This window comes from Sesamum indicum, linkage group LG13, assembly GCF_026168435.1.
Source record: "Sesamum indicum cultivar Baizhima isolate 11 linkage group LG13, ASM2616843v1, whole genome shotgun sequence".
Lineage (NCBI taxonomy): Eukaryota > Viridiplantae > Streptophyta > Magnoliopsida > Lamiales > Pedaliaceae > Sesamum > Sesamum indicum.
In genome coordinates, this window is record NC_142669.1 from 8781409 (window position 1) to 8795230 (window position 13822).

General features: G+C 33.8%; 2 protein-coding genes across 2 annotated transcripts; one reads left to right on the plus strand and one right to left on the minus strand.

Moving 5' to 3' along the window:
* The first annotated feature begins 581 nt into the window (after positions 1-581).
* On the plus strand, positions 582-1907 carry LOC105176690 (Translation initiation factor SUI1 family protein). Its single transcript, XM_011099577.3, has 2 exons — positions 582-792; positions 1254-1907. The coding sequence occupies exon 2, from the start codon at positions 1322-1324 to the stop codon at positions 1658-1660; it is 339 nt and encodes a 112-aa protein (XP_011097879.1). The 5' UTR covers positions 582-792; positions 1254-1321; the 3' UTR covers positions 1661-1907.
* Positions 1908-5511: 3604 nt separating this feature from the next.
* Positions 5512-7921, minus strand: LOC105176691 (NEP1-interacting protein 1). The gene is made up of 5 exons (XM_011099578.2): positions 7609-7921; positions 7136-7287; positions 6288-6371; positions 6042-6206; positions 5512-5909 (listed from the first exon to the last, which is right to left on the minus strand). The coding sequence occupies exons 1-5, from the start codon at positions 7754-7756 to the stop codon at positions 5787-5789; spliced, it is 672 nt and encodes a 223-aa protein (XP_011097880.1). The 5' UTR covers positions 7757-7921; the 3' UTR covers positions 5512-5786.
* Positions 7922-13822: the final 5901 nt, after the last annotated feature.

Here is a 13822-nt window from a genome sequence, read left to right on the forward strand (position 1 = left end):
TCTATTCCTTTCTCTGGTTAGAATAGGCAGGTCGGTGGTCTTGTCTTATAGACAAGCTCTAAAGCAATAAATCAACCTATTTCATACCGAATGAAAGATAAAATTAAAAATTCATACAATTTTTTTAGATTAACATCAATATTTTTTATTCAAAAGCTAACAAAGGGCATCACGTAATTTTGTTTTAGAAGAGATATAAATATAATTTCAATAGTTTAAAAAAAAGTATAATAGTTGTAATTAACCCTAATATATTAATATGTAAGTTTGTTTTCTGTTAGGAAAGAAAAACAAATCCGCCCATGCTGGTTGCAATAGCTCTGTCACCCACACGCAGGACATCATCCAATCACATAACGCGTAACCCGGACAGCGCGTGAAAGACTTTCAATCTCAGGAGTCAGCGCGGAATGCGCGCACCTGTTCAAGCAGAGAAGACTGTCCCGATCCGTCTGGATTGTTCTGGGCACCTCGGAAACTGGGACCCACCGAAACACATGTTGCCTTGCCCGATTAAGCTTCTTAGTCCCAGTGCGTTGAATCTACGCGAACGATATCAACTCCCTGGACGGATGCAATCCCCCTTACGATCTACTCCCGTAATTCTCCTAACTATCGGCTAAGATTGGAGGGCCTAAATTAACCGTACAGAAGATAAAGCTTAAGCCTTTGTTTAACTATAATTTGTGTGGCTAAGAAAACAAGACAACCAACTTCTCTGTCTCTATAAATTGACCCCATCCGGACCTGTCCCTTCTCAAGTCAGATTTCTTGAAAGTGTTTGTCAGCCAGGTATGTCTCCTCCTTGTTTCCTCTGTTTTTCTGAATTTGTGTTGTCAGTCTGTTCCGTTGGTAGTTTGATGCGATGTTGAAGTTATTGATCTGGGGTTTTTGTGTATTGGATTCGTTTGAGATCAGGCTTTGATTTTGGGTTGGTGGGCTCTTGATTCAAAGTCTTGCTTGGATATAGTGGTTGTGAAGTGTTTGATCATCGTGTTCTTGATTGTGGGTAATTGAAAATTTCACAGATTATCAACAGGAAATTCGGGATGGGATTCGGTTAATTAGGTGGTTTCTTTATGAGATCGGACCGTACAGGATATTGATCAATACTTTCCTTTTCTGATAGTATTTCGTGTTAATCGAGCTGACAAAAGTGCTGTCTGAAATCAAACTTCCATTCTTGTAGTCAAGTTTTCAATGTTTGTTCCGTCTTATGCTGGCCTAAGAATTACGATGTTTTTTTGATGCAGCTGTTGGGACTAAATAACAAGCGTGTTAGAATCTGTGTGTGAGACAGAGTTCCTGTCCAGCAAGTTTGATGGTTGAGGTAGACCTCCAAATTCCAAGTGCTTTTGATCCCTTTGCTGAGGCCAAGGACTCGGGCGCCCCTGGCGCTAAGGAATATGTGCATATACGCATACAGCAGAGGAATGGGAAGAAGAGCTTAACGACTGTCCAGGGGCTGAGGAAGGAATTCAGCTACGAAAAGATTCTCAAAGATCTCAAGAAAGAGTTCTGCTGCAACGGCACCGTTGTCCAGGACAAAGAGCTCGGCAAGGTCATTCAGCTGCAAGGTGATCAGCGCAAGAACGTCTCTCAGTTCCTCATCAGTGCCGGTATTGTGAAGAAGGATCAGATCAAGATTCATGGTTTCTAGGACTGCAAACAGATTGTTGATGTTGTTTTGGTTTTTTGTTTTGGATACATAAGTGTGGTGTCTGAAGAAGCCTACTGTCTCTGTGTGTGATCCTTGTGGAAAAGAAAAAGAAGGGTTCTTGTCTTGTGTTTTTCTTTCTGGGATTGAGTTTTCAGTCAGGCCCTTGATGATTTCATGGGGTATTTGGTGAACTGCAGTTGTACTTTTTCTTTCAATAATATGTTTGATATCTATTTAGCTAAGCAAATGTCTCTGTTATATGTTGTCCTGAACTCTTGCAATGATCGCATAGTTGTTTCCTGCTCCCTGTTCTTGATAAGTACGAATGTTCCCAAACTCAGTGCAGCGACTATTGTAGTCGTCTGTTATGAGAATTTCCTGTTATGTTTGTATGTGAGTGAAATAAACTTGATCAAATTATTGGATAGTTAATTTGCAATCAATCATAGAAATTTATTTGAATTTGATTTATTAAATTTAAAACAAAAATTGTTGTACAATAAGTATTCAAGTTCGATTCGAGCTCGATTTCATTAATGCAAAAATAATAAAATATATTTGAACATACAAATTATTAGAGCTCGATTCATATTTTATTCAATTGAAGTTTATGCTCGATTAGATCAGTAACGAGTCTAACAATATTTGAATTTTAAGCTTTATAGTAATTTAAGCTGAATTTGAACCATGAAGTCTGTAACTCAATTCAAATCATTTAAGAGTCCTATAATGAGCTGTGATTCAGATATATCTCAAATTATGGTGTATACACAGTTAGGAAGATCGACTCTTATTTGATTTGAAAAATTACTATTCTGATAGGGAGGGAAAGAATGAAGATGTATGTATATTTTGAGTGTTCTTAATATATGTTTTTTGTTGATGTATGTGTTTTGTTAGAACATAAGTTGGCACTCAAAATTAGGGCCGTCAATAATTCAATTGTATCAGCATATTCAAATTCAAAGGAGATCTAATAAGTGATTGATACTCAAACCTGATGAGTATTCAACACATATGATAACCCAATAGGGCTCTGGACCCAAGGCCACTGTTCTAGACCTATTTTTTCGGGTCGAGTTGGGCTGGAATCGAGTTACTCTTTTTGTTTTTGTTTTTATTTTTTTTTTTATCATTTTTAGTATGATTAGATAATATTTGATATTTTATTCATGATGATGTAATTAAAGAAAGATTATACAGATTCTAAATTAAAATCAAGTTATAAAATATGTTTAAGACAAAATTGTTTATGTAAAATCACTAAAGTGAAGCAATATAGATATATTCTTTATACTTAAAATATCAAAATAGAAAGTTGCGTTTCAAATTATATCTTTTAATTTTTAATTTTATCAATAAATATAGTTTGCATATTACTCCCTATATTTTTAAATGTCAATTAAAAATTTCTTTATTTTAAAAATAGGCAAAAAAACCTCTATACGCAAAGTCCCCCTTCCATAAGAAGTTAACGGAAGGTGAAGTGCACTTGTGGGTGAGTCAAACGGGCATGACTTTTTTTTGCAAATTTTGATAGTTTTTTTGCTATAAATTGACTAAATTATGTTAAAATTACCGTAATCAAATGTGTTTATTTTAATTGATTTTTCTTTTGCATTTTCATTCCTCCTAAAAAGTAAATAATTTTATTTTTAAATATATTTATTTAAATATTAAAATACAAAAATATATATTTTTTATGAATTTATAATTTTAACCAAAAAACAAATTTAGATTACAATGCAAAAATAGTATACTAAGTTCATTTTTTAAACTTTAAATATCATATCAAATGTTAATATTAATGAACAATAACAATAATACTTTATTAATTAAGTTAAATAAACATTTAATTTAAATATATTTTAATAAATTATTTATTATAACTAATTTAAATTATAAATTGCTATTATATGTAATTATAATAATTATTTAATACCTTTTTTATTATTTTTAAATTTTTAAATCAATTTTTCTTGTCATTTTAAAATTTTACTTTTTCTTAATTTTAAAATTTATTAAAAAAATAATTTGGGCGATGGCAACGGTCGCATCGTCGTCTCCCAAAGTCCCCCTTAGGCGACTGTTGCCACGGTCACCCAAATTTGGGAGACCCCTGCGGCGACTCGCCTAGGTCGGGCGACCACCATGTATAGGTTGCCCAGGTTAGAGCCCGACGCCACCGTTGCCCCCCTCCGCAGTGGGAAGCGCGAGGGGGGCGTGGGGTGGGCGACGGTGGAAGGGAGAGGGGTTTGGTAGCTGGGGTGGTGGGTAGGGGAGTGGGATTAATTTTACTAGTTTTTGTACATAATATTTTATATTTTATAATTACAGATATAATACAAATCAAAATCGATTAAATCTTAACCCATTATAATTTAAATTTAATGGTTGAGATGTATTAATTAAATTCTACTATTGTTATGCAATAAAAAAAAAATCAACGATCATAAAAATAAAAAATAATATACAATGGACAAGGGCATGATGGACTTTTGATGAAAAACTAATGCCGTTAGTTTTAATTAACAGCGAAGCGCAAGTGTGTTAGAAACAACAGATGGGAATTTTTTTTGTTTATTTTTAAAATACGAGACGGTGATTTAGCTAACTTTTAAAAATACAATGCGATATTATGTATTATTTAAAAGATAATATAATATGAAATATTAAACCCAAATATTGACTGACAAGGGAATTGAATGTTAACTTTAGCTTGAATTTTATCATTTCAACTAAATGTTATTGACTATCAGGATGTTGAAAAACATAGCTAACATAAATAATATATTTATATAATTCAATTATTTATCGATTAAAATATATACATCATCAAAAAATTACATGATAAATAATCTTACAGCTTTTTAAACATATTCGTGGAAATTTAAATAGATAGATTGATAATAATCCAATCAAATTTTGAGAAAAAGTAGATGCATTTTCGTTAGATCAAAATTGGGTGCATATGCCCCATGGATATTAATCGGTAGAAATCAAATCTAAATCCAACCAGATATTTGTATTTTCTAATGGGTTTAAGCCTGGGTTTGTGCATGGGTCGTTTTTTTTCTTTTAACTCGGAAAGTACAAGATTCTATTCATTGACAGTCCTACTTAAAATGTATTTTTTATGTCTTTTTTGGCACTCAAAGAGCTAGGACATATGTGGGGTGCATCTTGTTTGTGGGCACTTGCTGTAGTTTAGGTTACCGAATCGATGAAGGGTACTACTTGGCTGATGGAATATTAGTAATATTTGGTGGTGGTTCCGATTTCGGACAACTTTGCTTCTTCATCTAATGATTGTATTCTTCATTTTGGTCGGTTGGCAAATCGACCTTGTCCAAATATATTTTGAGGATGCAAGAGATACTGTATATGTCGTTAATGTTGTGTGATCTACAATGTTTTCCCTTCTCCTCTCCTCTCGTTAAGATTGTAAACCCGACAAAGACATTGGAACAGTAAAGACGAAAGTTTACCCCGTTTGGTTTTATTTTCAAATGGGCTTTTCCGGAACTGTAGTATTCTTGAATTTTGAGCATAAATGTGCCGACAATTCTAGTTCCGACAAACAATGTCCATGCAATGTATTCATGGTCATGAGCATGAACACGAACACGAACACTGTGAGCTTCCAACAGAACTGGAGCTTGGTGCTTCATGTACGGTGCTATGCTCACCACTGAAATGCTTTTTCAAAGGTTATCCTCTCTATCTGTGCATTGTCCGGGTGATGAATTCGACATAGATTTCTGACTTTTTCCCCGCAATTATCGTCTGTTCAACTAACTAATCAAACTCTATCTTGCCATGAACACTGAAGACACTCAAAAACACGCACGAATTCAAACGGAAATTTTTATACGCATACAGATGACATCTTACAGAAGAGAGGTCCCCTTTCTCTATGGACATCATGTAGATTTTGCAAAGTTTCACCTGTACAATATAGATATATAGCACTGAGACTTGGGGCTATTACAAAGATATTTTTAATCCATATCAGAGACGGTTGCGGCATTTCCTCTGCTTTTCTTTCGGTTCCTTAATTTCTCCTCTCTTCATATCTTTTTAGGACTGGGATTTGTTCAAATTCATCAGTCGTCTCCAACTCCTATCAGACATCTTTTCTGCATATTGGGCAGTTTCCTTGTCTGGTAAGCCATTGATCTATGCAATGAAGGTGGAAGAAATGCTTACAACTTGGCAGCAACCTTGCTGATTCCCCATCCTCCAAATCCTAGCATGAGAGAAAAACAAAGACAAAATTTGTAAATAACTATGTACCGCAGCACTTATTTTGGGGCATATAGATAATTTTTCTGACAAGTTTACTTAAATGTCTTGAAACTCGTTCTTCGTGTGATCTTACCTGTAAGCAAATTGCGCAAGTAGCTTCTGAGCATGATGCATTATTCTGAGCATTCCAGAACTGATATACCGGCAACTCTTCAATTGTATCTTGAGATAATCCCCTCACTGTAGTGACCTCAAAAATGTCGGACATTTCCCTCAAGCTCGTCTCCGTAGTGCTAACCTGTAAGTGTTGATTATTTCAGATACATAAAGTTCAACTGCTCAATAAGATAGAGGAACTTATAACCATTTAAATATATACCTGCCACTGATAAGCTTTTAGCACCGCAGGACTCACCCATTCCATGAATATCTTCCCGTTTAGCAGACTACATATCAAAGCTACCTGAAAAAAGAAACCCTTGTTTCAGACCATAAAAGATGTCGGGGTAGAATGTATAGATTTATCTTTCTCTCAGTGAAACACCAATGTACACATTACTAGTTATTTCAAGAATGCCGATCCATCTAATGGATGAAGCACCTCATTCTCATGCAGTGTAAGAGATTATGCGTTGCTTTGAAAAGGAAATATAAACAGGCAATCAATGCAAGTGAATGAATCCTCTTTCGGATGTGAAATAATGTGAAACCCTCCATCCTCAGTGCATTAAATGGTGTAGTATGTCAAATAACAAAGACCAGTATGGCTTGTAACTCATAAGTGGTTTTCATGGCCAGCATATCCTTGTGGAGCCCCTACAATCTTTATTAGGCTGATATTTTGAGCTTGATCTATCAATCGTAATGTATCAATCTGGGATATGTTTTTTTATTTGACAAGATCTGAACTTCAGTCCGAACTCAATTTATTAGTCAAAAGATGGCAAATGTGTGCATCAAGAATATCAAACGACTCGAGCTCACTCGTGTTCGGTTTCAATCTCAATAAAAAAAGATCCAAGCTTGAAGGGTCTAGATTCTCCATATCTCTAGTCTCCATCTGGGGTGGACATTAATGCAAGATATAGAATGCTGCACCTACATAAATATCGACATAATGCAGAATACGGTGGTGTTAACAATCCTTATAGAGGCATGGTATTAATGTGGGATGCTAGCTAGTTTAATTGCATGCAAACACACACACACACACACACATGTGATCACCTTGGAAAATGGCTCCCCATTTGCCATGAGCTCCATCAATTGGACGCCTGTGACGGCCCCAGCCACTGCCCCAACGCCGAACCCACGAACAAAACCAGTCTCTGTAGTCTGCCCTTTGATTGCTCCAGTAACTGCGCCTATTGCAGCCCCACCTACATAAAAAGAAATCCCAACAAACATAACTAAAAAAAAACGCAACACAGTTTCCAATCAAAGCAACAAATTAGCACATTAGATGGATCTTCTCTCGCATCAGAAAAGATTGATCAAGATGTGAAATTCCGACTCTAAATTGAATAGATAACAGGGACTTGGCACTTCATCAAGCAGGTGGTACGCATGCCGAGCCTTACCCACCAAGAAACGACCGACGAACATATTCCTCTACGTGCACGGAGAAGAAAACCAAAACCCAGAAAAGAAGAAGAAGGAATGCAACACGCTGAATATAATACGGCCAGAAAGAAACAAACCTAAAGCAAAAATGCAGGTGAGAAGAGCCACAGCAAATTTCTTCAGCACCCAGACGGCTACCCCAGATTGAGAACCGGTCAGTTGTCTGCATACACAGTGCACAGTGGTGTAGAACCACCTCTTCATTACTTGGCAACTGTTCAACATTTTCACAGGGATTGTGTGCGCAGAGTTGTGATGGTGATTGTGAAATATTCTGATGAGAGGGAGTGCTTGAAACTATGGAGTAGCAGGAGGAGCATTTATAGGAAGAGGGAGAAGATGGGAAGAGAGGAGCATTAAAGTTGGGTGGGAGGTCAAGAGCTACCACACACGTGCTGTTGCATGCATCTATTCTACGCTTGTTGTCCAGTTGAGTCGGGTCCGAGTTAGAATGTTATCCCAAAACAAATACCAATTTTAGCTACTAACACAACAAGTCTGGATCAAATTGAATTTTCTATTTCAAATTCTGCTCTATATTAGATAAATTGTAATGAGTTTTCTTAAGATGTAAGTATGAATATCTTTTTATTGTTTTAAAAAATTATAAATACTCAATAACGTTTGAAGAGATTATATAATTCTTGGATAGAGGGTTTGAAATTATTATCTTTGTATTTACTGTATTTAAAAAATAAATTATTCATTTAGTCTATAAAAAACTTTTAATTTTTTTAAAAAATAAACAGAATTACAACAATTCATAGTTCATAAAGACATTTTGATTAATTCACCACAAAAAATGAATGAAAACCTAACTAAGACTAACAGGTTGGGCTAATTGTTAGACAACGGTTGAAACCATAGGATTATTGATTATTTTTCAAATAATGAGGAGATATTTATAATTATAACAAATTTCATGAAAGCTAAATGCAATTTACCCTAATTCTTTTATTAAATTAAGTAAATTATACAATCTTTATACACATTATCTATATATATTAAATTATAATAAAAGTCATAACAAGTTTTGAAATAAAAATTCCAATTTAGGGTTAAGGGGTTCGACGATTCTTGATGTTTACAACAATATATTATTGGTTCCCAGTTGATGATCTTAGGTGGCCCTTATATGCAAATATCTTGTAATTTGTCGACCAATACAACAATATAATTAAGAATAACAAAATAAATTATAATAAATTAATAAAGTGATACAAGTACTCATGAAACTCGAACTCATGAGTACGGGAGGACTTCGGAAGACGGGCAATTTGGTAATTTTATAACTAAAGGGTAGCTCGAATGTAGCTCTATCATTAACGAGCATTGAACTCTTACCATTTATACGACGGGCATGCATCATTTGATTAACATATGATGATGATATTATCTGTGAGCTAACGACTCACAGTTTATGTGAGTACAAACTTACTAAGCAGCATCACTAGCACAACAGTCCTCCTATGGGGGTGTTTATATCTGAAAATGGTATTGTATTTATTATACATATTCTCCTATTAAACTGCTTAAATTAAGTTGATTAAGTTAAAACCAATAAGCAATTTTTTCACGAATTTCTACAATTTATTGATTGAATTATAAATATTAAGTTTTTCAAAAAATTTAACTTCAACTTCTTTCACGCATAACTTTTTTGGGTGAATAGCAATTTATCCGCATGTGATATTAAAAATGAACACATTACCTCCCTATGAAAAAGATATAGCAATTTATCCTCATGTCTTTTTAAAATGGAGCAATTTACCTCCTTGTACAGGGAGGTAAATAGCTTCATTTTAAAAATCATAGGAGAGTAAATTGTTGTACTTTAAAAAATACAGGAAGGTAAATCGCTATTTATTTTTTCATAAGGGGGTAATTTGCTCATTTGCGACATTACAAGGAGGTTGCTTGCATTTTTCTCTAACTTTTTTTAGTGCTTAACGTACCACTTTCAGTACAACTTATATTTCCACAAAAACAAATATTGTTGCAAGCACTTATTATACAACTCTCGCTATTATTAAATATTCGATTTGAGCGGCAACTACTACCCAACTGATGAATCTATTACGAAAGCATCATTAGAGTGAAGGATCAAACTCGATTTTTATAATCAAGTTATTCATCTACTGTTATAAATGAATTCGTATTTAAATCGATTCGACGTCACAAACTCAGATAAATATAAGTGACATATAAGAGGAAAAAAGGTAGAAAACCAGGTGCGGAGGGCTGGAAACAACTTAACTGTGGGCTGCTGACTCGGAAATTAGTCAGATAAGGGGAAATGGGCATCCATTTTTGGTCGTATTTATTGCGCAATAAAACTGTGTTTGGCGGTTCAATTTTTTGGCTTCTACTGCTTCCCCAGAATAGCTTCTGCTTCTTGATTCCAATTGGGGGGCCTACAAGTTCAGTAGAAGAGTGCTGCTTTTACCAGAATGCACCAGAACTATTTTCTCTTTTTCCCTTAATATTTTGTGTTTTTATTACATCATTAATAAATTAAATTTAAATCTAATTTAATATATTATATTTTCAATTCAACCACGCTATAGAATTGACACATGGACTTAATCTTCCAAATTTTAGTTGTGAGGCATCGACCTTATTAATTGATGAGAAAGTAACTCTTCCTATGACCCTAATAATACATTAGCAATACGAGAGTTATAACCAATATTTGCGAGCTTTATTGTTCAAGCTCTGAAGCTGAGGATGAGTTCGAGGTGTGTCTTAATAATACGAATACGAGGTACATCAAGAGAGAAATGTACGAGATGTGAAGTGTGATATTGCAAGGTGCTGAGAAGAAAGTACGAAATGTAAAAGAAAAACGTACAAGGTACAATGTTATTAGAAATAATTCTTCTTTGAATGTAAATAATTACGACCGTCTGTGGGAACTCAATCGAAGAATGATGAAGAGACGCATGGCCATGGGCTCTTAAATACGACACTCATTGTAACTGGAAGTGACGCTGATCACATAGTAGAGATCAAGAATTGGGCATTCAACAATCTCTCTACTTAGAAAATGAATAGAGGCGTAATCTTATATCATCGACAGAGAAAGAAAGCGACGTGCATATTCTACAAGCGAAAGAAAAACAATACGACCACAGAGGCGTGAAATAGCCTAAAAAGGCAAGAACAGGCTTTGATAGCTCAAAAAGGAAAGACGGCTTAAAACTGCTAAAAATTCAAAAAACAAACTACGGTTGCTAAAAAGGGAATAAAGACAATAAAAAAATCAAAAAATCGACTACGATCGTAAAAAGTAAAAGCAAATTAAGATAGGTAAAAACTAAAAATCGACTATGCTGGCTAAAAGCGGAATAAGACTGTTAAAAACCAAAAGTCGATTACGATTGCAAAAAGTGAAAATGTATTAAAAGCGCTAAAAACCAAAAGTCGACTATGATGCCAAAAAGTAAAAGCAATTTAAGATAGGTAAAAACCAAAAGTCGACTATGTTGGCTAAAAGCAGAATAAGACAGTTAAAAACTAAAAGTCGACTACGATTGCAAAAAGTGAAAATGTATTAAAAGCGCTAAAAACCAAAAGTCGACTATGATGACAAAAAATAAAAGCAAATTAAGACAGCTAAAAACCAAAAGTCGACTATGCTGGCTAAAAGCGGAATAAGATCGTTAAAAACCAAAAGTCGACTGCGATTGCAAAAAGTGAAAACGTATTAAAAGCGCTAAAAACCAAAAGTCGACTATAATGGCAAAAAATAAAAGCAAATTAAGACAACTAAAAATCAAAAGTTGACTATGCTGGCTAAAAGCGAAATAAGACCGTTACAAACCAAAAGTCGACTACGATTGCAAAAAGTGAAAACGTATTAAAAGCGCTAAAAACCAAAAGCCGACTATGCTGGCTTAAAGCAAAATAAGACCGTTAAAACGTATCATGCAATTAACCATTACTTAAACGTATAGTATTCTTTTATTTTTTTTTATGTTGAATTTAATGTTTTATTTGATTTTTTTGCGAAAAAAAGAGAAAAGAATTAGTAATATTTTTCTTTTTTTGAGGAAGTTTTGTTACATTATAAATTTTGATTATTAATTAGATACCATACATTTTTTATCAGAAAAAGTAATAATCCGCATATTGAAAATATTAGAACCCACGATTTTATTGTAAAAGATGAAAATATAAAATTTAAAAATAAAACCAAATGGGTTATTTATTTTTCTTGTTCTCTAATAAATTCAGTATTTAGGCAAGAAAATACTAAAAATAAAACTATTGATCTTTTTTTCACCAAATTAATATAATATAAAATATGCTTAGTTTGTTTTATTCAAATTATTTTTCACCAAATAGTTATTCCCAAGTGAGACGATCCTAAACCTCAAGGAAAAGAAATCCGGTAGCCAATATCTAAATCAATAAGATCGAAACAAAGTGAAGGGAGCAGGTATGGAACACAACCAAAAAAACCTAACTTCTCTTCAAGATGTGTCATGAACTGTTAATCCTTGATTTGATCAAACAATCATAACTGTCAAAAGGATTATTAGGAGCAGATCTTGAAGTTATTTGACTATTTAAATGATACCTAACACAATTTTCATCATTTCAAAGAACCTAAATATGATTCCCATGTTACAATCAGGATTGGAACATAAGTCAAATTATTCGATACTCAATTGAAATCAATCAATAAAAGTCGTTGGAACTCAATTTGTTAAGCATAATAAACCACACTTTTATTATAACGTTTTTATGTTGATTTTAATTTTTATTTGAATTTTTGCCCAAAAAAAAAGGAATTGATAATATATATTTTTTATTTCGAGGAAGTTTGTTACATTATAAATTTTATTATTAATTAATGCGATACTTTTTTTTCATATCAGCCGTCAATGGATGTAATAAATTATAAATAACTAACGACCATTAGCAGAACAGGTAATAATCCGCATATTAGAAATATCATAACCCTTCATAAATTCGGTATTTCACCAAATAATTGTTCCCAAGAGAGACAATCCTCAACCTCAAGGAAAAGAGATCCTCAACATCTTGACTGTCGTATCAGTACTTTTGGAGCTCGTTTACGACATGTATTAAGTGAACTAGATTAGATATCTTCCGCAGTCTGGCCGTTCAAAGTCAACGATCCGGACGTCGTCACTAACCTTGTATGGGTATTTTTAGAATTCATGTTCATGTATTCAACGAATTATGTTATCCTACTCAACTTTTTGTTTGTTGTGAAGTTGCGTAGCCTATAGAATTAACACGAGCACAGATTTTGTCTTTCAAAGTCAAGATTTCGAACATCGTCACTAATTTTTTATTCAGTGAATTATGTTAGATATCCGGCTCAACTTTTTATTTATTGTGAAGTTGCGTGGCATATAAAATTAGCAAAAACTCAGACCTTGTCTTTCAAAATCAACATTTGGGATGTCGTCATTAACTTTTTATCAATACTTTGAGAATTTACGTTCATGTATTCAGTGAATTAGGTCAGATATCCAACTCAACTTTTTATTTGTTGTGAAGTTACATGGCCTATCCAATTAGCACAAACTCAGACCTTATCTTCTAAATTCAACATTCAGAATGTCGTCACTAACTTTTTATCAGTTCTTTTAGAATTTATGCTTTGTATTAAGTGAACGCGGTTAGATATTCGTCTCAACTTTCCATTTGTTCTGAAGTTGCGTGGCCTATAGAAATAAAACAAACTCGTCATAAATCCGAATAATTAAAGAATATAATTCCCGACTATCTAAATCAATAAGATCGAAACACAATGAAGGCCGTCAGTATTAAACACAAAACGAAAAAAACATAATCTCTATGCAAGAGCGGCGTAATTATTTGACCATTTAAATGATACCCAACAAAATTTTCATGATCTCATAGAACCTAAATACAATTCCCACATTAGGGGTGAAAAATAAATCAAATTATCTGATACTCGATTGAAACTGATCAAGAAATATTTATTGTAATTAAATGTAGTCTGACTCTTTTTAGAAACTTAAGTCATAAGGAGAATTAAATAAGACTGTCAACTCAAGCAAATCTTGTTTAATTGGATGGGAAATTAATGACCAATATATAATCATATGATACGCAATCTACATCTCTAGAAAGCGTCATTTTCATGACTTAAATGAAATAACGTTGCTTGCAGGGAATTAAATGCATGCGCGCTCTTCGCAAACGCGATCTACATGCTAATAATTATTATGCTATCCACACTTCTAGCCCTATCGTATCTTTCCCACTCCTTCCATTCCTATCTTTGCC